This window comes from Priapulus caudatus, unplaced genomic scaffold, assembly GCF_000485595.1.
Source record: "Priapulus caudatus unplaced genomic scaffold, Priapulus_caudatus-5.0.1 Scaffold494, whole genome shotgun sequence".
Taxonomy (NCBI): Eukaryota; Metazoa; Priapulida; class Priapulimorpha; order Priapulimorphida; family Priapulidae; genus Priapulus; species Priapulus caudatus.
In genome coordinates, this window is record NW_014577555.1 from 65,714 (window position 1) to 88,544 (window position 22,831).

General features: G+C 43.2%; 4 protein-coding genes and 2 long non-coding RNA genes across 9 annotated transcripts in view; 2 read left to right on the forward strand and 4 right to left on the reverse strand.

The window, feature by feature from the left end:
- The window catches only part of LOC106810999, a 24,484-nt gene extending 20,697 nt beyond the window's left edge, over nt 1-3,787 (reverse strand). Inside the window, exon 1 of the long non-coding RNA XR_001394088.1 lies at nt 3,627-3,787. This is a non-coding gene — a long non-coding RNA (uncharacterized LOC106810999). The remainder of the gene's footprint in view (nt 1-3,626) is intronic.
- The window catches only part of LOC106810996 (DNA methyltransferase 1-associated protein 1-like), a 20,875-nt gene extending 10,203 nt beyond the window's left edge, over nt 1-10,672 (forward strand). For 2 of the 3 annotated variants that reach the window (XM_014814503.1, XM_014814502.1), the window contains exons 9-14: nt 491-697; nt 1,300-1,371; nt 2,192-2,264; nt 2,548-2,708; nt 6,686-6,880; nt 8,756-10,672. In XM_014814503.1, coding sequence (XP_014669989.1) covers nt 491-697; nt 1,300-1,371; nt 2,192-2,264; nt 2,548-2,708; nt 6,686-6,880; nt 8,756-8,821 — 774 coding nt within the window. In that variant the 3' untranslated portion in view covers nt 8,822-10,672. The remainder of the gene's footprint in view (nt 1-490; nt 698-1,299; nt 1,372-2,191; nt 2,265-2,547; nt 2,709-6,685; nt 6,881-8,755) is intronic. The other variant, XM_014814504.1, reaches the window with a different exon arrangement.
- A 286-nt stretch (nt 10,673-10,958) lies between these two features.
- Nucleotides 10,959-13,888, reverse strand: LOC106810997 (adenylosuccinate synthetase isozyme 1 B-like). Its single transcript, XM_014814505.1, has one exon. The coding sequence runs from the start codon at nt 13,822-13,824 to the stop codon at nt 12,433-12,435; it is 1,392 nt and encodes a 463-aa protein (XP_014669991.1). The 5' UTR covers nt 13,825-13,888; the 3' UTR covers nt 10,959-12,432.
- Nucleotides 13,889-14,158: 270 nt separating this feature from the next.
- On the forward strand, nt 14,159-19,315 carry LOC106811003 (protein mago nashi homolog). The gene is made up of 5 exons (XM_014814514.1): nt 14,159-14,319; nt 17,212-17,270; nt 17,637-17,747; nt 17,970-18,052; nt 18,394-19,315. The coding sequence occupies exons 1-5, from the start codon at nt 14,229-14,231 to the stop codon at nt 18,491-18,493; spliced, it is 444 nt and encodes a 147-aa protein (XP_014670000.1). The 5' UTR covers nt 14,159-14,228; the 3' UTR covers nt 18,494-19,315.
- A 177-nt stretch (nt 19,316-19,492) lies between these two features.
- Nucleotides 19,493-22,831, reverse strand: part of LOC106811002 (mitochondrial GTPase 1-like) — a 14,626-nt gene continuing 11,287 nt past the window's right edge. For both annotated transcript variants that reach the window (XM_014814513.1, XM_014814512.1), the window contains 3 exons: nt 20,435-20,516; nt 20,235-20,341; nt 19,493-19,879 (listed from right to left, as the gene is read on the reverse strand). In XM_014814513.1, the coding sequence (XP_014669999.1) occupies nt 19,716-19,879; nt 20,235-20,341; nt 20,435-20,516 (353 nt within the window). In that variant the 3' untranslated portion in view covers nt 19,493-19,715. The remainder of the gene's footprint in view (nt 19,880-20,234; nt 20,342-20,434; nt 20,517-22,831) is intronic.
- Nucleotides 22,227-22,831, reverse strand: part of LOC106811004 — a 4,593-nt gene continuing 3,988 nt past the window's right edge. The window contains exon 3 of the long non-coding RNA XR_001394090.1: nt 22,227-22,237. This is a non-coding gene — a long non-coding RNA (uncharacterized LOC106811004). The remainder of the gene's footprint in view (nt 22,238-22,831) is intronic.

Here is a 22,831-nt window from a genome sequence, read left to right on the forward strand (position 1 = left end):
TCCTCTTCCTCTCATCACTCCGCTGTTTCACGGTTGGTTCTCCTCCGTCCTGCTTCTTGCTCTCGGGTTCACTGCTGCTTTCTCCTCTCTCCTCTCTCCTCGTTACCATTATTCGCCTCTGCCTCTCTTCTCTCCTTCACGTGTTTTCTTCTCCTTCTCTCCTAGCTCTCCGTCTTACTCCTTCTCTCCTCTTCTCCTTCTCTCCTCTCTCCTCTTCCTCTCTCCCTCTCCTCCTCTCTCCTCTCGTATCTGCTCCCTCTCCTCTCGTTCACACGTCCTCCTCTCTCCTCTCATTCACGCGCTCTCTCTCTCCTCTCCTCTCGTTCACACGTCCTCCTCTCTCCTCTCATTCACGCGCTCTCTCTCTCCTCTCCTCTCGTTCACACGTCCTCCTCTCTCCTCTCATTCACGCGCTCTCTCTCTCCTCTCCTCTCGTTCACACGTCCTCCTTTCTGCTCTCATTCACGCGTTCGCCTCTCGTTGTCGACAGGTCGAGGAGGAGGAGACGTTGATGCAGGAGCTGCGTAAGATAGAGCAGCGTAAGCGCGAGCGCGAGAAGAAGGCGCAGGACCTGCAGAAGCTGATCAGCGCCGCAGACAACTCCGACCGCCGCCTGCAGAAAAAGCAGCCGAAGAAACACATGGTCGCGCACAAGCTGTCGAAAGGTGGCGCCACGGTCACATCCGGCGAGGCCTCGGTGAGTGCTGGCTCCTTTGGGGGAGGGCGTGCTGCACGGTTTAGGAAGGGTTTGTGGGCTCCTGTGGAACAATTATGAAAGTTTTCTACATCAGTGTCTGCCAAGCAGCCGAGATGAAGTTTATTGAAAGCCACATAATAAAAATAGAATATATATACCCTAAATGAAAAAGTTGCACTTGAATAGGCACTTGAATAATATGGTATACAGGATTTCTTATACATAAGAGGCACAGTGACGCACCGCCGTTGTCAAATTTAACATCGCCGTTGTGAAAATGTTCATGTATTTACCCGCCGTTGTCAAAATAGTGTCAACCCAAAAATAAATAGATCACCACGTGCTTCTGGCATATTTAGAGTGCACCTGAGTTGATGTTTAGAGTTATTCTGGAATATTTGTCCGCCTGCAACCTCTGCGTGCGTGCCTGCGGCATGCCTTTGAATCCATCATGCCCGTTTTTTTCCCAAACTGGCCATTACCTCCTTTGTCTAATTTTCCTTCAGAAGAAACCCTTTGTATAGTCTCATTGTTTGTCATTACTTTTGTCTCAGATTGTTTTGATGTTCATGTCAGTTATCTGTATTTATTCTGCTTTTCAGACCACTCCAGATACAACTGGAATTAAGTTTCCAGAGTTCAAAACGTCAGGAGTGACCCTTCGTAGCCACAGGGTGAGTTTATTGCATTCCTGCGGCTTTCCATATGTACAGGTTTTTCCTCACTTCCCTCTCTCTTTCTTTCTTTAGCTCTCACTTCTCATTTGTATTTTCTCGTCTGTCTTCTCTGTCTTTCTCTCTCTCTAAAAAATTGTCTGACTATAAAGCTACGTTCACACGAGATTTACGGCCTCGCTGGTTCCGTACTTATCTGGTGCTGAATTCGGCTGAAATACAGTGCTAACACAACCCGCAGCGTTCACACGGGAATCGAGGCTTAGCTGGCTAGGTATAATAAATAATTTCTCGGTTAGAGGGAAGTGTTTTTCATGATGGCGGCGCCCATGAAAGTCAGTTATTTGTGGCAGTTTTTCAGTAAAATTACACAAAATGATGATCCAGATGAACATTACGAATGCTTTGGTGATGAAGACGATTATCAAAAAGAAATTCGGAGAATTATTTTCAATGGCATGAGCCTTAAGCGAAAAACGACACTCCACTGCCTAGTATCAATGTTACAGCGTACTACAGTTTCACGGCTTACGAGGCCTCGAATTGCGTTCACACGACAGACAATACGCGGCCAGCACGGTTTGTTCAGTTGTTTCAGCGCGGAATCACTTTCCGCGCCGAATAAGCCTCGTATTTCAGTATGGTACTTGGGAGGCCGCGTATAAGTCTTGAATATTTTTATCGTGTGAACGCTCAGTACGGTACTGAAATCCTCATGTGAACGCAGCTTAAGAGGCACAATACATAATGATTATCACATTGTATTATGATTTGTTCACATAATTACAACCATGTATTGCATCTATGTTTTTCGTTTCAGATGAAGCTACCAACCTCCCTCGGGCAGAAAAAAAGTAAAGCAATTGAGCAACTCCTGGAAGAACTGGGCATCGGTAAAAATATTTTCTGCCAGTTAATATTACCAGTTAAGATTACTTTTCAACTAAGTATGAAATGCGTTAATTTTAAGATAGTTTGCAGGTGCCTTAAAAGTATTCCCCGTACCCTTTATGATTGGTTGCTATATTTGTAACAATGGCTGTGAATGGTGCCTATATTTCTAATACCCGCCATGATTTTCAGCTATATTCCTAACATCGATCACTCACTAAATGTATGACACCGACAGTGATTGGTGTTTATATTACTAACGCCCCGTGCGATTTGTCGCTGCAGAGCAGAGTCCGATGCCGACGGAGGAGGTGGCGACGCATTTCAACGACGTGCGCTGCGACATGGTGCTGCTCTATGAGCTGAAGCTAGCTCACGCCAACTGCGAATTCGAGGTGCAGACGCTCAAGCACCGGCTCGAGGCCCTCGTACCCGGCAGACTCGCCGTAAGTAAACAAGAGAACGTCCGATCGGCGCGGCCGCGAAAACACGGCGTTAACGGAGGTGCGGTCGGTGGGTTCGATGCTGTCGTGCGCAGTTTCCATTGTTGTTATTGGGTGCAGGGGTAGGTTTTACTCCCTTGCTTACAGTGTATACTCATCAATGGTTGCCACGCTACACAGGGATGTTAGTTTCGTATGTTACTGGGAATGTAAGCGTAATATTTTACAACAATCTAAATATTATACAATCCTTTGTATCAGTCACAGATTTGTTATTGATCTTGGTGGTAGTAGCAAATGTTCAAAATATTCACCTTAGTCTTGTGTGGGTGATCCGAAACTTTAAGCAAATCTAAATGGCATGTTTTCCTTAGAAGAATGGGTGGGGGACACATAAAAATTATGATCTTCCATTAATGTTAGCTAGATTATGATAATAGTCAGCTACGTGTGTATTTTTTTACACTGTATCACATAAGTGTGCTATTTTTAGCTCAGCTGACGAAGTCAGATGCAGCTTGTAGAATTGCATGATTGTCTGTCCATCCGTCTATGCGTCTGTCCGTGCGTCCGTCAACAGTTGGGCACAAATCTTAACCGCTCGACGTATGGTCTTGATCAGGCCTCGAATTAAGTGACGAGGCAATTTTTTTGGGGCATGTGAGAAATTGCCTTGAATTTTCTCTAAAATGGATGGGCACCGAGGCAATTTTAAAAGGCATCAAGGCAACTCTCAAAATTTGAGAAGGGCACCAAGGCACTTTTGTAAAATAAAGAAAAACTCATAACAAATTAATACATCAACCTCTACTATTGGAAGTACAGTAACAGGGTTCAACGTTAACTTTTTATTTCACTAGACCATCGGGCTAGTAACTGACGAAAACCACTAGCCCTGACCTAACTTTCACTAGCCCAGACTGTTGAGTCAGGAGGTTTATCTTGTGGGCGTTAATTAGACACAAATAATGAGTAGGACAAAAGCCTTGCGTTAACAGAAACCAGCCATGTTTATTTAGTTTTCCTCAACCTCCATAGGTGGCAGCACATGCCAGTGCTGATAACTTGTTGACACAAGAACAGATAATTATGATAATACAACACAGACCTAGACCATTGTTATGGAAAACTTTGTGTCATCGTATGAATTCTACTAAAATTTCTCTAAATTTACTGCACTTAGCAAGTTACACACCATACAGATCACAGCTGGCCATTCTTGCGCGAGCGTTGTTTCCCGCGCTTTAAATCGCGTGCGGGCCGAGTCCACGTGCAGCATTTAAATATTCGTGTTCTACCACGGGCATACGCAGGCGCACGATTTATCGATCGTCTACTGGCAGCGGTTGGCAGCAAGCCACGTTTACAGTTATTGTTTTTGCCGAAGGGTAGGCTGGTATCCGGCCTCACTCTCTGCTAGACAATGTACACGCTCTACGACAAACAGTGTGGCCGCGAACCAGTCTAGCCAGAGGCACCGACGGCAATTACAGAAAAGGGCAAGGCAGGACACTGCCGTCGGTCGGGTTGGATTTTCAGGGGCAGTACGGCGATTGATAGGGGGACCGACGGCAATTTGGTTAATTCGAGCCCTGGTCTTGATATTCGAGACGTCGGGGGAGGGGGGGATCGCGAAAAGGACTCGGGATGTCGAATTTGGGGGTCAAGGGTCAAAGGTCAAGGTGTGTCAATGGAGGGGGAATATTTCCCCCTTAACTTAAGGTATAGGAGGAAATACGGAATTGCGCCACAAATCTCAACGGCTTGACCTACGCTCTCAATATTCGATGTATAGTGTGATGGGGAGGAAACCCATCACCAGCGCAAAATTAGAGGTCACAGGTCAAAGGGCAGTGGGGGAAAGGTCAGATATCAGACATTTTCTGAGCACATGGTCTAACGGACCGAGTGCAAAACTTTTTTGTTTCAGCAAGGACCTACCATTTTTATCACTTTATTGAAAGGACCATGAAATGTGCTTTCCTCTGACGTGCGAAGAGTAAGTGTCTGATAACTTTTTGACCCTCAAGAGGAGGGTTAAACATGGATATGTTGACTGTAACAGTGTTAACAAAGGACTGAACTGCTTTTGCTATTAGAGCCCCCCCCTTCCCTTCCACCTCCACCTCCCCTTTCCCTTCCCCCACCACCCTCCCACACCCTCCCACCACCACTACGCTCGCGCTCGACGCATATCCATGATAACATGTTAATATAGCGAAGTCATTAGAGTTACACAGGTGTATATTTATTACTGTACTACCGGTATAGCAAAGCTTATCATAGATTTTAGATCTGTATTAGTAGTATCTTAGATACAGGGGCGGATCCAGAGGGGGGGTCGAGGGGGTCCGGACCCCCCCTTTTTACCACAAAAAAGGGGAAAAAAGCATACACACACGCACGCACGCGCGCGCGCGCGCGCACACACACACACTTCTCTTATATTGTTTCCATAAAAAAATCTTGTTTAGTGCTAGTTTTTCTGATAAAGATTTACTTATATATATGTAAATTCGTTATAAAAACCTAGAAATGGGCAAAGAGGGGTCCGCAGGCTTCCGGGGGACCGGATCTGATAATTTTTTGCATTCTAGAAATCAAAATTACTGCTCAGATGCTCTCAGAATGCACCAATTTAAAAAAAAAATCTTGTGGGAGGTTCCCCAAACCCCTCCAAAGTGTCCCTCCAAACACCAGAAAAAGTAAGCAGGAAAAAGTGTCTTTTATTTCTTCCTGGACACCCCCTTTTCAAAAATCCTGGATCCGCCCCTGAGATATATGCTCTGAGCGCGAATGCGGTGGCGGGAGGGCGCACTTGATTCGGTTGCCAGTGAGTTTATCAGAAGAGTACCCGGCTACAGTACACATCAGTTGAGCGCTGTCGCTCTGCGGCACTTGTTTCTGAATAGCTAGCATTGAAAACATGCTCCAACCAAGAGTAACTCTTCTGTAGGATATTTTAGCAGTGGCAAAAATCAGTGCTATGTTACCATGTAAATAAAGAGGAAACCATACGCGAGTGAAGAATTTCCTGTTTTTACAAACTCCGACAACAGATGGTGCTCTTGTTCTCTCTACATTCCTTACAATTTTTAGGTTTATTTGTGGGAAAACAACCACCTTGTACTTTTTTTATCATCAAAGTGATAAGTAGTCTTAACTTTTTAGCTTTTTCTGTTATTTCTAGGGGGCCAATTTAGACCTAATTTTGATGATTGCAGAGCATTAGATAACTTTTTAGTAACTAACTAACTTGTAAGTTGTAGTTAGTATACATTTAAATCATACCTCATGCAGGGGCAAAGGAAATTTACTGGAGCTTATCTGCAGTACAGTGCATATTTTGTTATGGGAGCATTTTTAATTTTTGCTATCATAAAATAATAAATTTGATAAAGAAACTTGCAACTTGCAAAGAAACTTGCAACTTCACTCATGCAATATTGGTATCCTTCCAGTTATATAAGAAAATTTATGAAACTATAGCAACTCTTAATATTTGTGCATTTATGGAGAAATAACGTATTTATAATTATTATATGCTTATTGTATATTCGAATTTGAACTGAATTTAATTATGTTACAAAATAATTTATGCATGTTTGCCCATAATACCATTTAGTGTATGTCGAATTCTAACATACACTGTATGTGCAATTTCTAACATTAACTATTAACATCAACAGTTTTTATGGTAATTTTGACACTAAGACTTTAGCTTGACACAAAGTTGGGATCTTGCGCACACGCGCACCTTATAAACATTCCTGAACTTGACTCGATGGGGTCAGTTTTCGAAATACAACACAAATAGTTGGTTAGTTTTCGAAATCGCATCCGCGAATGTAACGTGATGTGTGTGTTGACTCAAGATTTCTGTTCTGTTCTGCATGCAGGCACTGACAGAGTCGGTAAGCTGAATGTGAATGTTCGTGTGCGTCGTATTCTGTCTTACCTGCGCTTTTGTTCCGTTGCAGAGCTTAAACCTGCCAGCCTCGGCCGCCGCCACAACCACGCCCAGCACGTCTGGTGAGGCTGGCGGGGACTCACCGGGAAAAACTAGGAAGATATCGGAAATAATTGACGTAGTTGGGAATGCTGAGCATCCCAGTGTAAGGGCAAACTTGTTTGAAAGTATAGAAGCCTGGGATAGAAATACTATTAGTCCCTCGGTAATGATCGTCCTTTTTGTCTCTCTTCTTTCTCTAGTTTCCAGCGGCCGCGCAGCCGATATCGGCGCGTTGGGCTCGCTTTATTTTTAGTTTGGGCCATAAAGAAAATATTGTTTGTTTGCCTTCACCCGACCGACCGGCCGAAAAGGGCCCGACTCAAAAAATGTTATTGATCTTTCCCATTATGTTTTTTTTTACAAATTGTATTACTGTACATAATATAAATCTGTAGGCAATACATTATATGTACCAAGCAAAACAAACATTCAACATAAAAGGTATCTCCACACAAGCACACCCGAGCACGTAGACACCATGCTGAATTTGTAAAAAGACCCCCCTCAAAAAAAGAAAAAAAAGCCTACCTACCTACCCAAACTTTTCAGCCTGGGTCGGGTGAGGGCAAACAAATATTTTTTTTATTGTGGCCTTGTGTGATTTCCGCGCAGTCGCTGTGCCTTAACTTGTGCTCGTAATGTTCGCGTTTTAACGTGAAAGAGATTTCTTTGCCTCTTCGTTTCCGTAAATTGATTTTCATTCAGCACTTGAGTGTCCATTTGTATGTGTGTGCGTGTGCGATGCGATCGTTGGTGTGTTTTTTCGTGTTGCACGTAGCTGTTCTGTGAGCTGCATGCTATCTCCCTTGACCGTCTGTGCTACTACAGGAGTCGTTGGTACTCACTGGACCCTCCATTTTCTCCTTGGGTTATCTTTAGCTACCATCGGTCTCATTTAAACAGCCGTCTGGTCACATTTTGCTCAGTGTCTGTCCGAAAAGGCTTAGATTTCGCAGAAACGTAGAAATTGCAACGATAGTCATAGAAATGAAAGTGCAGCGGTAGATTAAGGTAGCATCGCGGGAGATCATTTACGCGGATACCGCCACACCGCGCCCTCTAAATGTCATAGCTATGCCCTCCCTCCGCTACACGTGATAGCAATTTATGTGAGCACGGGGGGGGGGGATAGTACAAGGTGTGGTCGGTGCAGGGACAACGTAGATGAATACGCTCTTTAGATCACTCTTTCCCGTAAGCTAATGTGGGCCGCGTTCCGCCGCGCAGTGAAAACATCCTGTAACGAAACCACGCCGGATCAGTCAGTTTTTCCGACAGCCACGGCGCGTTATATGAGAGCGGCAAAACGCGCCGGCTGTGTGCACCCTCATGCAGCTCTAACGTAGGGTAACGTGAAACTCCCACCGCAGCCTATTATTAATGATGATCCGACTATTTCGAGTGCCTTCCGCGTGGCAGTGCAGCACATGAGAGTTGAATTTGTGCGTGTGAGGGGTCTGCGGTGTGGTGTACGGGCGAAATAGCGAGAAGGAATCACCTAGTGGATTGGGAGAAATTTTTTCGACGATAGACGTGTGGGAAGGGGGGGGGGCAGAGGAATTCAGGTTATTCAAAGGGCAAGTGTGTTATACAGTGTGCGAAGCAGAATTAATGTAAATGCTGGATGCCGAAACAAAAACCGATAGGAGCGTCTTGGCGGGGTATTTATTGCCGTGCCAGCATCTCTAGATCTCCAGTCATGAGGAGATAGGTGCACCAGCTATTAGACTTTGTATGAACGAGTGCACGCAGACTAGTGACTACGTGATGCTACTAGATACTAGTTGTTTCAATATTTAGTTAGCTGAGTAGTGTAACCATGCAGAGAGAATAGCAGATAAGATTGAGAATGAAACTAAACGGTAACTGAACCTTCGATTTGACTTCACAAATACTAAAATTCTACACGAGAATTCAAACACGTGCATGCACACACGAATAACAACATTATTCACAATCGATGATGTGGAAGGCAAGGGGTGGAATCAATGTGTTAATGTTTTGAGTATTTATTCAGCGCTTCTGCTCTTTTTCGCAGAGAAAGAGGCGTGCGGCACTGGAACAGAGAGACATCATGAAGAAACTCAAAGGGAACAAGTCATAATAGTGACGTAATGAAGGTTTCTATGCTGTATCGAAGTTAGTTCCATTTCACAATACTGCATGATTGCTGTTGCTGGCCTCGGCAGCAAGTTGGCATGTAATTATCGAAGAATTAGCTGAATAGCTATGTTCAGTTGTTTTTCATTTCACTATAAAGTGTTAGCTGTTGGATTGAGTTGAGCACAGGCGAAATGACAGGTGTAGAATTCGATGCGTGGTTATTATACCCGTATAAGAATCATGAGCAGGTTGTCTAGACGACTAGCTACAATAGATATGCCTTCCGTTTTGCTCACGATTAAATTTATGCACGTTTGAATGTAAATTTTATGAAGATGTGGTTTTCGTGTGAAGAATTTGTATGTATTTAGTTAGTAGGTGTACCTCCGTTGGAATTGTTGTTTTGGTTAAAAAAAAATATTGATTATAGGTGCGTGTGGCGGGCGCTGTGTTATCAGCACACCTTGCTTACATGAACTGTGATCATGTTGACAGAGTCTAGTATTCTTCATATATTAGCACACATCTCTCTAGACTAGAACATACCTGTCTGTATAGGACACTCAACATTTCCGCTGAGTGGCAGTTATGCAGTAAAACAAACTAGAGAATCTATCTATCTTTCATATACGTTTTGAGCCTGTGACGCACCTCTATCACAGAGTGGTGAGTTATCGTAATCTCCACCGTCATTATGTGTCATGAGATTTATGCTTACATGAATGCTGTTGAATTGCTACAATATCAGAGGAAGGTGTTGGCATATGACCGTTTTCTGTACTGAATTACATTTATTTACCAGCCTTTTATGGTCAGTTTATGGAATTTATACACCAATTGGCAATCCATGTTCGAAACTCGATTTTCCTGGAATCATTAATCCTCATACAAACTTAAGAGTTTTCTTACCAGGTACTATCTAGATTCTAGACTTCATTCATTCGCAAATACGGAGAACCACTGAATCACTGATGCGTTGTTGAAATCGCTGCATGCATATGTATTCTTTTCAGAATAACGAACTTTAAAAAATCGCAGCGAAATAAAATCATTGGGTCGAAATCAGACAAAACGGGACGTACGTGACTTACAATTGAGGTTGTATAATATATTTCCACGTACCGGTAAGGGTGCCAAGGCAAATCGTGATCGTTGAAACACGCGTGGCCCTAATGGTATCGATTTATCTTCATAACTCGCCCCTCCCCCGCGTGCCACATACATTACTCTGTCAGTCCATAGGTCAGTCGTACCTGTTCAGATTCTTCTAACGGCAGTTTGTAGGTGTGTAATCTTGGTGTAATGTATGTCTTACTAGGGGTCCAGGGGAGTCGATTTTATGCAGTAAGACGAACCGACGTACAGTTAGTAATGGTATCATGGTGGGAGTGTGGATAATCTGATATTCTTTACAGCGTGCGTGCGAGTAACTCACTAGCACAAACCTATAGCACATCCCGTCCTCTCCTCACGCGTGGCAACGTATAGCGTGCAGCGTTTACGATGTTACATATGTCGTTAAAGCAAGCGTGTATTTATATACATATACAGAATTATTGGTTCAGAAATAGCTTGGGGGGGTGGGGTTTCCAACGCGTGGTGTACCGCTGTACAGTGTCTTATGTTACGCCAGCACTTTGACACGAACACATATGCAGTAGTAGTACGTGGTTGGTTCCACATTTGCTTGTGGAGCAAGTGCTGTTGTGATTCCCTTTCTCTTTTGTGATGAGTAAAAGCACAATATAGTTAGATGTGCCAGAGTGATAGTATTTTTGTCTGTTTCATATCATTCAAGTCTTGGAACTTATCTGAACACGATCGATAATTAAAAGATTTTTTTTCACATGTATGCTTCTAGTTTTGTCTTGTAAACGTGTCATAAACAACTAGTGCTGTCTAATGTGACGCAGTTTGGAAGAGCGTGTATCAACAACTTGACATACCCTGAACTCGGTATGCCACCGTCTGGCATTGATTTTTTCCAGTAACATTGGACCTGCTTGTGTAGAGAGGCCGCGCATAGACATTTTTGCTTTCTCTTCGCGAGTGGGAGTGTACATTGGTAATGAGGCTTTTCTTACTTCTAAACAGCTGGCGTTCCAGCATTTACTCCCAACACAATAACATAGCCGTTCGTTATGTATATCGATACAGCTTTAGTTGGGCCCTGCCCTATATTATTACAGTCGTACACATGTTCGGTATTGTGAAAAAGGGAACTTGGAAGCGTTTATAGCCAGAAGACAACTTTTTATATACAATTTTATTACATCCGATTATGCACTCTCACCTGCTAAACAACACGTGGCTATAGACAGGGAATCTGTCCCATAATGCAGCACTGTAATTGCACTAAAATGCCTCGGAATAAAAGCTCCAAGCAGCATAAAGTTACTCTCTTTAGTATCTCCCGTAAACGACCCATCGCCGACGACATCACTTTGTGAGGGCCATTCCCGGACCTGTCACAGAAGGTCTACGTGTGGCCACTTACTTGTAACGTCATAATGTCGTGTCGCCACCGAGAATGGCTGGAAGGAACCGATCCTGCACTTGGAGCGATTGCGCAGGGGTTATTAAGGGGCCCTATCGGTATTCAGCATTCGCACACAGTGCAGAGGAAACGTGCCTGCTATAACTAACTATAGGTGTGGCAGAAAAAGTGGGTAAAGGGCATAGATAGATTTGCCATTTTGCCCGTACTGTATCGAGCCGCTATTTTATATATTCGATTAAACCCAAAATCTACCTACCCAGTATGCAAAATTACTGTCTATGTGATAACAAAATAAACCTTGATGTGCAAAAGTATTTACCATGCAGCACGGAAGAACTTTCTTCTCCGACCTGATGTCAGTTACTGTTAGGAAAATTATACTATTACGTGAAATTCTTACTAACGGTTTCATTGTAGCATCCTCACCACGCAACAACTAATCACAACATGCAACCGAAGGTTTGTTGCATTACATGATAACAACACAGCTAAAAATCTAGAAACAAGACGATTTGGCAACTGCAAACACTTCACACGTTGTTACATGCAGGTACATTATAAATTTATGGGATACATACATTGTACCATACAAGTATTGGTTCAAGGATAGAGAACATGGGTCCCAATAAAACCAATGTAATTTACATCAATATAAATATAATATTACATCAATATAATAGGTTAGGGTTATGGTTAGTGTTAGGATTAGGATTAGGGTTAGAATTAGGGTTAGGGTTAGGTTTAGGCACATTGGTTTTATTGGGACCCATGTTCTCTATCCTTGGGCCCAAGTATTTATAGTAGTGATACATCCCTCGATGTTTAGAAGAACTCTTGAATTCTTGAGACCAACACATAGAAGGCTCGAATGTCTAGGACACACGTCACTATCACCACCACCATGCTCATTAGATCCTAACCAGATTGCTAAGAACGGGAGACATCGCAACATTGTCGCCACACTTCAAATAATCGGAGTACCACGTTAATCGTACACGTTATCAACACTAATGGTGCACCCACAATCGATATAACGCTAACGCTATTTGTGCATGCTTTGGGAGCCGAGTCGACAACCCGCCGTCAAGAGAGAAAAACCACGCGTGCGACACTCAGTACACCTGAATCATGCACTCTCTCGACTGCCCAACGCCGACCCACTTAACGGGCGCGCGCATCAGGCCCTCGATCGTGCGCACGTACGTCTTTGCATTCTCCGGCAGCTCCTCGAACTTACGCAGCGCGCCGATCGGACTCTTCCAGCCCGGCAGCGTGATGTACTCGACCTCTATCGCTCGCAACACGGCGGGGTCGGCCGGGAAGTTGGGCAGCGTCTCGCCGCCGCTGCGGTAACCGACGCCGATCTTAACCTCGTCGAACGAATCAAGGATGTCGAGTTTCGTGAGCGCGATCGCGGAGTAACCGTTGACCATGTGCGTGTAGCGCAGCAGGACGATGTCCAGCCAGCCGCAGCGGCGCGGGCGGCCCGTCGTCACCCCGTACTCGTGCCCCGCGTCGCGCAGCTTCCCGCCGACCTCGTTCTCCTGCTCCGTCGGGAAGGGCCCGTCGCCGACGCGCGTCGTGTATGCCTTGACGACACCGTAGACGTCGCCGACGTTGCGCGGTGGGATGCCGAGACCCGTGCAGGCGCCCCCTATGCCGCAGCTCGACGACGTAACGTACGGGTACGTGCCAAAGTCGATGTCAAGCATGAGTGCGTTGGCGCCCTCTACGAGGATGTTCTTCGCCGAGTCGGCGAGCGCGTTGTGCATGAAGAGGACGGTGTCGCCGACCATCGGCCGTATCTCGGTCGCGAAACCGGCGTAGCGCGCGAGTTCCGCGTCGACGTCGACGACGAGCGACGGGAACATGCCGCGGAACGAGTCGACGAGGTTCCGGAACTTCTCGGCGAACAGCTGGAAGTCGCCGAGGAGGTCGCAGACGCGGATGCCGCTGCGTGCAGCCTTGGACGAGTACGTTGGCCCGATTCCCTTCTTCGTCGTGCCGATAGATTTGATCCCGCGCCGCAGCTCCTGCAGTCCGTCGACGGCCTGGTGCATGTCGAAGACGAGGTGAGCGCGGTCGGAGATGAGCAGACGCTTGCGCCAGTCCGGTTTCAGTCCGAGAGCCTCGTTCTTCTTCGCTTCCTCGAAGAGACCAGGGAGGTGGACGACGACGCCGTTTCCGATCACCGACGTGCAGGCCGTGTGGATGATGCCGCTCGGAAACAGGTGGAAGTCGTACATCTTGTCGCCGACGACGACCGTGTGTCCGGCGTTGTTTCCGCCCTGACATCTCGCGACGATGTCCACGTGCGTGGCGAGCATGTCGACGACCTTTCCTTTACCTTCGTCGCCCCACTGCGCGCCGAGAACGACGGTGGCCTTGTTTTTCGGAGTAACGCGTCGAAAGTCGACAGGATTGTCGATCTCTCCATTATTCTGAATGTCACCGGCGCGAACTAAGGCCGCCATTTCTGACTCTGTGTCACCTGAATCAGACATAGCCTGACTTTGTCCGTGTACGTCGTTTCACGGGTATAGGCGGTCGTCTCGGACTATTAATCAAATCCGCAAAGAGCCGTGTCCATCTAAGACTGTTCCCGCGTGTTCGCCGCTGTCCGCTGACAACGATGGCAGCACCATCGACATTTAGCTACGTTTTCATTTCCGTATAGAATACAAAATAATAATCAAAATACCGTAGTTTAAATATATTACAGCACAAATTTAACAAAAAGACAAAGTTATTACTAACATTTATTTAGTTTATTTGCGTAAAAGTTTATTTAATCAAAAATAAAATTGCTTAAATTTTTAAAATGAATCTAGCGACAATCTCAATACGACCGGCGAGAAAACAAGCGTATCGTTATTGTAGTAAATTTACTGAGAAAATTATCCTCACCATGGCTTCGACTGATTTCTATTTAAGATATTATGTTGGGCACAAGGGAAAGTTCGGTCACGAATTTCTTGAATTTGAGTTCAGACCTGATGGTAAGTCGCCTTCAAATATGTAATTCGGAGACGAGTAAATGCTCCAGAAACTAGTCAAAATGCAATCAATGTGGCCCCTGAACCGGCATAATATTTAATCCGTATCACTAGGCCTATCAGACCCACTAACTACAAAATATAATGAATCTGGCCCAAGGATAGAGAACATGGGTCCCAATAAAACCAATGTGCCTAACCCTAACTCTAATTCTAATTCTAACCTTAACCCTAACCCTAATCCTAATCATAACCCTAACCTATTATATTGATATAATATTAATAATTATATTTATATTGATGTAAATGACATTGGTTTTATTGGGACCCATGTTCTCTATCCTTGAACCATGAATCTAAATGTAGACTCCTACCCGAACCACAAGCCATACCGTGTTGTGCCCAAACTTGGAATCTTGCACAAACCTGGAATTTCAGTGCATCCGCAGTTTGGGCAAACAGAGGTAAACATAGATACAATAATGTAACCCAAACACAGGATAGGGTTACAACGCGAGTGTATCCTTTTGTGTGGAGGAACCCCTGAGTGAATCATTCAGGGCGTTTTGCTGGTGCGTTTTCAGAGACTAGAACTTCCAAACTGGGTTTATTCTCAATACGAACATTTCTCCGCTATCCTGGAACTTACTATGTATCACAATACTCTGTATTAAACTAATATAACGTGTGACCAAAATTAAAATTAAAATTACGAAGTTAGCTGAACGCTATGCGCATTGGGAATGCGTACGTCACAGGTCAACCGAAATGGTGCTCGAAATATCCGCCGCTCGTCACTTCGAATTTTTGTAACACGTTATATCAGTTTAATACAGAGTATTGTGATATATAGTAAGTTCCAGGATAGCGGAGAAAGGTTTGTGTTGAGAATAAACTCAGTTTGGAAGTTCTAGTCTCTGAAAACGCACCAGCAAACCGCCCTGAGTGATTCACTCAGGGGTTCCTCTACACAAAAGGATACACTCGCGTTGTAACCCTATCCTGTGTTTGGGTTACATTATTGTATCTAGAGGTAAACAGAGCATGCACAAACATATATGATTATTAGGATTTCAAATGTTATATCATAACTATAAGGTCGTATACCTTCTTTCCTCAATGTGTTTGGCACCTTTGTATAAATATTAAATGATTATAATAAATAATTGGATAAGATTTAATATGAGATAAATATCTTCCTAGTTTGCGCCACGCACACCACACACTCGCAGTTTGCCCAATCTTGAGATTGGTCAGCCAAACTAAGGAATCCGCAGTTTGGGCAGCACAATCGCTGCACAATCTCGAGATTGTGCAGATTCCAAGTTTGGGTACAACATACCGTACCAACTAGTGACTGACTGGCTGTGTTCCTTGATCTAAGCTCTTTGACGTCGGAGCCGTAGTGTTCTCTTTGTATGCCGTATGCCGGTATGGTAGCCGGTAGGCATTTATAAATTATAACCATGGAAAAAAATTTAAAGCCATTAAGAAAAAAATCACCTACTATGCCTAGCTCCAAGAAATGGTCTTTGCTAGAGTTAGGGGACCTTGTGTATATTGACGTTTGTCACACAGCCTGGTTGGGTTACTACTATGCCTAAATATTGTATAGTTGACTCTAGTAAGGTTAAAAACAGTAGCTGGTGCGAAATTAACGGGAGTCCGGAGACAAATACTCCCTGATCAACGTCCGTGTCATATGCAAGAGTCGGTGTGACTCCCTGAAAATTTTGCCTTACTAACTAGTTTGTTCCAGAGCACGGCCTCGCGGAATTACCATATTTTTTCAGTTAATGTCCAAAGAAAATTTGGCAGAGGTGCAACCGCATGAATCTTCACAATAAGCCCATGTTTTATTGTTAATATCTTAAATTTTAAACCTCAGACTGTGGACTCCTTCATTTTGCTGCGGACTCCTTCTATTTGAGGGTAGGGAGTCCGTTGGACTCCTGTGTTAAAAAGTTAATTTCTATCCCTGAGTATTGGGTGTCATACATGCTGAGTTTGGGTAATAAACTCTTCCAAAAGTACAATAATGCCTTGACGGACGGTTTCCACTTGTTCGGGATGCGGTGTAAGCCACTTGACAATATTATACCTCGTACAGACTGCAAGTTTTTTGATATGGTATTAAACTGGTGCGTATCAGGTGCGCGCCAAATTTTTGTAGTGTGTACGCGCGCTATCACGCTCCAAATACGCACTGACTCGCACCAATTTGGCCCCGCAAATGGAGGTCCCTGCTCGGGATAAGTTATCCCGCACCAAGCTGCGTCTGTACGCTACACGCAGGCCAGACCCGGTGCGAAATAGCAATACGCATGTGCATAGCCTTATTTATGTTGACCAATTGCTGTCTGCGGGGTGACGTGGCAAGCTGAACTGAGAACTGATGACTCATTTAACATAGGATCAAATTTACAATCTGTACGCTACAGTTTAATACCGTATCAAATTTTACAGTCTGTTCGGGGTATTAGAAATTGTCATTAAATTGGTGTTTACTCGTATAATCTAATATTTCCAAGTGCGTAAAACGTGGGTGTGTTGTTAACTTCTCATCTTAGTAGTTGGGAAATCTGGCTCATAGCACTATCTGCCTGAGCTACCTTATCACCATATGCAGTGTAGAGGACACTAACAAGTATCAAAAAATTATATAGCATAGACTATTTCCTAAGCAAGGGAAGACACAGGCTTACCTGTTACTCTGAATCTAATGATAAATTGAGGGCCATTTCATCTAAAAATGTGTTTTAATATTGAAACATTTAATGTTGATAAATAACTACCATCGAGAGCATTTTAAAGAATAAAGGGTACTGGCTATAAGCTTTTTTAATGTACTTGAATTATATATACACATATTTAATTTTGTTAAAATATTTGCAGGGAAGCTTAGATATGCCAACAACTCCAACTACAAGAATGACACAATGATCAGGAAAGAGGTACATAATGCTTATGCAACCTTGTGTAGTGTAGAAAGGAGTAATGAAATGTATTTTTTAGACATACCTTGTATTGATTTTGTTATGGAGTTTAAATACTCAACTGCTTCAATCATATGCATGCTGTGCAAATGTATCACAATTACTTTCCAAGAATTTTACATTTGTAAAATCCACTATAAGTCAGCATATTGCTCTCTTGACTGCTATCACGTCGCGAACCATTCCATTGGTTGCTATATTTATATAATATGTGTAGATAGATAGATGGATGGATAGATAGATAGATAGATAGATATACTAATATAATAGATAATACTATACTAATATACACTGCTACAGCCTATAAACTTTGCTGCATGTCAGGTCTACGTTCACAAGTCTGTGATGGATGAGTTAAAGAGAGTGATTCAGGATAGTGAGGTGATGCAGGAAGACGACGCCCTGTGGCCGCAGCCGGACAGAGTCGGTCGACAGGTACGTCGCACGTAGAGGGCCCCTGCGCTGATTTTCGTAGTTCAACTGTCTGGATGCCAGTGTCGTGTTACATTCGCTGAGATGCACAGGAGTGAACGATCGATTCTGCAGTCCACTTTTCCACCGTTGATCAGTTATTTGTTTGCAGATAAGCTTAATATGTTTATATTATGTTCCCATCTTCAGGTTCCATTCAATCAATTCAATTAATATTATTTGTAGGAATTGGAGATAGTCATAGGCGATGAACACATCTCGTTTACAACGTCGAAGATTGGCTCATTAGTAGACGTCAACCAGAGCAAGTAAGTCGAGAAGCGTTTAGTAGTAGTCTCTGGAGTTTCTCATTTTGAGCTGACTTGCTGCGATTAAAATTCTCAAATGTTCATCGTGAATCTCATTAATCACTTAATATTGTCACATTTCCATGAGTGTTATTGGTGTGATTATATATGATTTCATATTTCCTATTTATTTATTTATATATAAGTAAGAGGATCAGCACGATAATATTGTTATGAATTCAATCGTGCTGTTTGTGAGTAAAAACATAAAAGGAAGAAAATTCATGAATGGGTTAATGAACACAGAATAGTTCTGAATGGAATGGCACGGTGTACTGTAAAACAACGTGCTTTTGTTTCAGAGACCCGGAGGGACTGCGAACATTCTACTACTTGGTGCAAGATCTCAAGTGTCTCGTCTTCTCTCTCATCGGCCTTCACTTCAAGATTAAGCCCATCTAACCGCCGTGGACGTAACTTTGTAAATATCATCACGTTTGGTCCTCTTTGTGCGATCTCTCGCCAAACCGTATGGGAGAGTTCCATGTTCTAGTTTGTGGCAGAACTCCCTAAGGTGCCCTCGACCAATCGGCACATCATTCGAGGAGGTTCTGGTTTATAATTGCCGTATTCTGTAATATGCTGTTCATTATATTACAACTTTTACGGTTTGTCCTTACTATGATTCCAACAGAATTTCAGTGATATTCTCATTTTGGTACTTCTGGCTGCATTGTATTGTGCAAGGGCGGGTTATTTCTGTACAATCACATAAAGGTGTTGAAATAGGCTTGTCTGTTAATAGCAGAAAAATATCTCCCAGAATTGCAGCTACTACAATCTGCTATATGTTTAAAATCATTCATATCAATGACATCTGTTGATGTATTATGTGAAAAATACAAGTGGATAAAAGCAAGTAAACAACAAGCAGTTATTAATTACGTGCTGTTTATATGTGAATACTTTTTCATGTTAGTTTAAATTACGATGGCAATTTAAATTAATCCCAGTTGAAATCCTATCAAAACATAGAATTACTGTGTCGATATTCAGCTGGATAATGTAGAAATGTCGAAGTGAAGTAACCAAGTATAAATGAACAATAGTGACTTATCTATTGTATAAATAACACTGTATTGAGGTTATCATGTGCACATGTTTGTATTTTGCCCACAGACGTTTTTTAAAATGATGGTAGTGATGCATGTATCACAGTCTTTATTATTTTATCAAGACAGAAGGTTAGACAATAAATTTATACATTTTACGTGGCAAACATTGGTTGGTATGTTATGGCAAATGGTGTTTATGGATACTCAGTGGAAAGTGACAGTATAACATGTGTCTTAATTATAAAGTTAAGTTTTGTGTTTGTCGATCTTGTTTTCTCATTGTAGTTAGAAAAACCGCTTGGAACTACACAGTAGTTCAATTAGTAGACAGATTAGACAGTAGAAATTATCAGTCATTATACCAAGCATTTCAATGCCTCTTTATTTACACTACTCTCATTTTATCTACAGGAATATCTCTGTAAGAATATACGAGTTTGTGAAAACGGGCTCGTTCCACAAGTCCAGGCGTAATCACGCCGCGTTGTACATTTCACGGTTGCCTGTCACGTGTCTGAAGCATGTACGTAGCTGCAGCCTGCTACTGGCGCCGTGGCCGCGTATACCTGTCAGCTACGGTGCCTCGCGTCTCCCGCATTGTCTGCCACCGCTGGTTCCGATAAGGAGTCAAGCGCGTCATCGTCGAGCATAAACTTGCCGAGCTTTCCCGTTCTGAATGCCGCCATAACCACCCTGGCCGCCTGCGAGATGTTCGGCTTGTATTCGTAGCGTCCTTTGCAAATATCGAAATGAGAGGTAAAAGAATTTTCGTTTACAGCCCTTCAATCGGTGGTAGTACCTGTACATCTACTATATAGATCTAACAGTTATTGGTAACTTTATAGATTAGCCGATTTGCATGAACGAATGGCCAAGTTAGAAAACATTGCGTGAATATATTTTCACGTGATCCCTTCGATGGACTAGGGCACACAATATTGTTATTAGCATACACTTAGGACGTAAGAACAAAGCATCTTTTCGGGCAAGACGCTTGCCAGCGTTGCTTTGGTTCATGCTTGTGCGCAGTGCTTAGCAACGCAAATTCTGCAATGTATACTGCAATCACGGGATCATAGAAGCCATACCTTCAGACGTTCGTATCTTCTGTATCTTGTTGCTGTGTATTGCAATCGGCACGAGCAGTTCTGTGATGTTATCCGTGGGCTCCTTCAAACCAAAGTGCTCGACGTACCTGCAAGCACAAGCTCAGTACGTCGCATGCCATGTATACTCGCGTTAATGTTGATAATAATGCAAGTCTAAACTCGCACGTAAATAAACTCACTCGAATCTCCTGTGTCTATTCATCCAGTACAGCAAGTAGTCAGCAATAATTGTTTCTCCAACCAGATGATCTTGCAGTGTGGCTGAAACCATTAATTACGGCAATAATAATAATAGATATAACAGTAAACGCGGCACTGTGGTTTTTAGCTCATCTGACGTAGTCAGATGCAGCTTGTAGAATCGCATGATTGTCCGTGCGTCCGTCCGTGTGTCCATGCGTCCGTCAACAGTTGGGCACAAATCTAAACGGCTCGACGTACGGATTCGAAAGTCGGAACAGGGGGGGGGGGTAATCCGAAAACGAGTTGGGATGTCGAAGCTGGGGGTCAAAGGTCAAGAGGTGTAAGAGAAGGAGGAACATTCCCTCCTTAACTTAAGGTATAGGGAGGAAATGCAGATTGACGGCACAAATCTAAACGAGCCCTTTTTTGGCGGTTAGGGTTAGGGTTAGGCGTCTAGGTTAGGTTCCTAGGGTTATGGTTAGGTTAGGCTTTAGGGTTAGGTGTTAAGGTAGGTTTAGATATCTGGTTTAATAGTGATTATTTCAAGGCGTATTTTCGAAATCTGGCAGCGACCGCGCATTCTCTTTGTTCGTTAAGTATGACGGAATGGCTCCCGTCGTAGCTCGAGAATTAAGTACGGGTCGACGTACGTAGCATGCCTATATTTTTTTACACATTTCATGCGATTGTATATTTATAAATTTCTATGATTAAATTGAATAAAGTAATTGACATGGCATGAGTGGGTCCATTGCCCCTTGTACGCCGGTTCGGCTTTTGAGTATTCCGTCGCCGAGGTGCGGATACGCCGGTAGCGGCGATGACCAGTTAAGTATTTGTTACGGCGAATATTGGTACTTATGGGTTGTGTTTTTTTCTGACTTTTCTGCCGATTTTTAATAATGTTGGATCTATTTCGCCTGCTAACTGGAAACGGATGTCACGAAGTAGGACGCGAAGATGGTCAGTGATTCAGTCGGTGTACGTCTAGGTTATGATGTATACACCGGAATTATGCCTTGTCGTGGGTGTGATTGCTTCCCTGGGATGTTTTTAGGGCCATTTTACGTTTTTGTGTGTGAGAGTGTTGAGAGGCCGAAATATATATTACTGACCCGGCGCGGAGTTTAGTGGGGGCATATCCGGCCGTGCCCCCCTTTTGAAACAGAATAATAAAAAATTTACATTATTAAAAAATTACAAATTACAAAATTGCAAAATTATTTTTTCTCATTTCAATGTTGTGAATAGGTTACCAAGATGAGGGTTCGTCAGAATTTGTGATCAGACCTTTTAATGTTGTAACTAATATTCAAATTTGTCCCAGTTCATGTTTCTTGAATTTCTGACCCAAAGAAAACATTCCCGGGTCTTACAAGAATTTTGATTTTTAATTGTTAGGAGAAATTTGTCCTGGCGAAATGTTATAGTTAATGGTATGTAACCCGGATGTTTTCTTAGGGAAGAAAGTATATTTTTATTTTGATTCTTGTAATGAATCTTTACAATAAAATTTCCTTTCAAGTTGTGAATGATTTCCGATTATCACCAAGATTTTTTTTTTAAATTTGCAATATTTTTCTTAGCTGCAATGTTATATTGAGTATGTGAATGTGCTTCTGTAATCATGTATGTCCGAAATATATGGTTTAACATTTCAGACGGTAATGTATTTTGGTACATTTGACGGTCTTGCCCACGCACATCCGAGGGTTGGTCACGATGATAATTTAACATAAATGTTGCTGCCATATGGAGTTAAATCTCTACAGTATGCCCGCTGCCGCATCTTTTAAGCCCTAAAAAAGTGCCCAAAGTCCCAGGGGTTCGGGGGTCAGGGGTCCGGACCCCCTGCTAGCGGCTTGAGAAACGGATCTGAGGGGGTCTATTTTAAAAGTTTTTTGGGGGAGGGACCCCCCCAGCCCCCCCTCGGTCCTCGTGAAGTATGGGTTACCGGTTAGACCCCCCCCCCTGGTCACAAATCTGTACCGCCCTGCCACCATCATTCGCTTTTGTTGTAGGCTTGGTCGCTGCGCTTTCGCGTATCTCACATTAACTACATATTGTCTCCATTTGGTGCCCCCCTCTTTTGAATTCTTTGGATCGCCCCTGTACTATCCGTAGTGATAACAGAGGCAGGACAGGAGGCAATCAATTCAACGCAGGATTGCGACTTCCTGGCATAAGTCTTTACCTTTTTCTGTCAATATTTGCCTTTAAAGATGACTTAAGATGTAGTTTATTGCTTACATAATAAATAGTGTGATGAATAAGGTTATAAATGTTGTGTATTGGATTATTGGTTTGTTTGGTATGTTTATCCGGGTGCTGGTGCAGGGTTATAGTATTCAGATGAGCCAATTATGGGTATTCCCAGATGCATGAAAATTAGA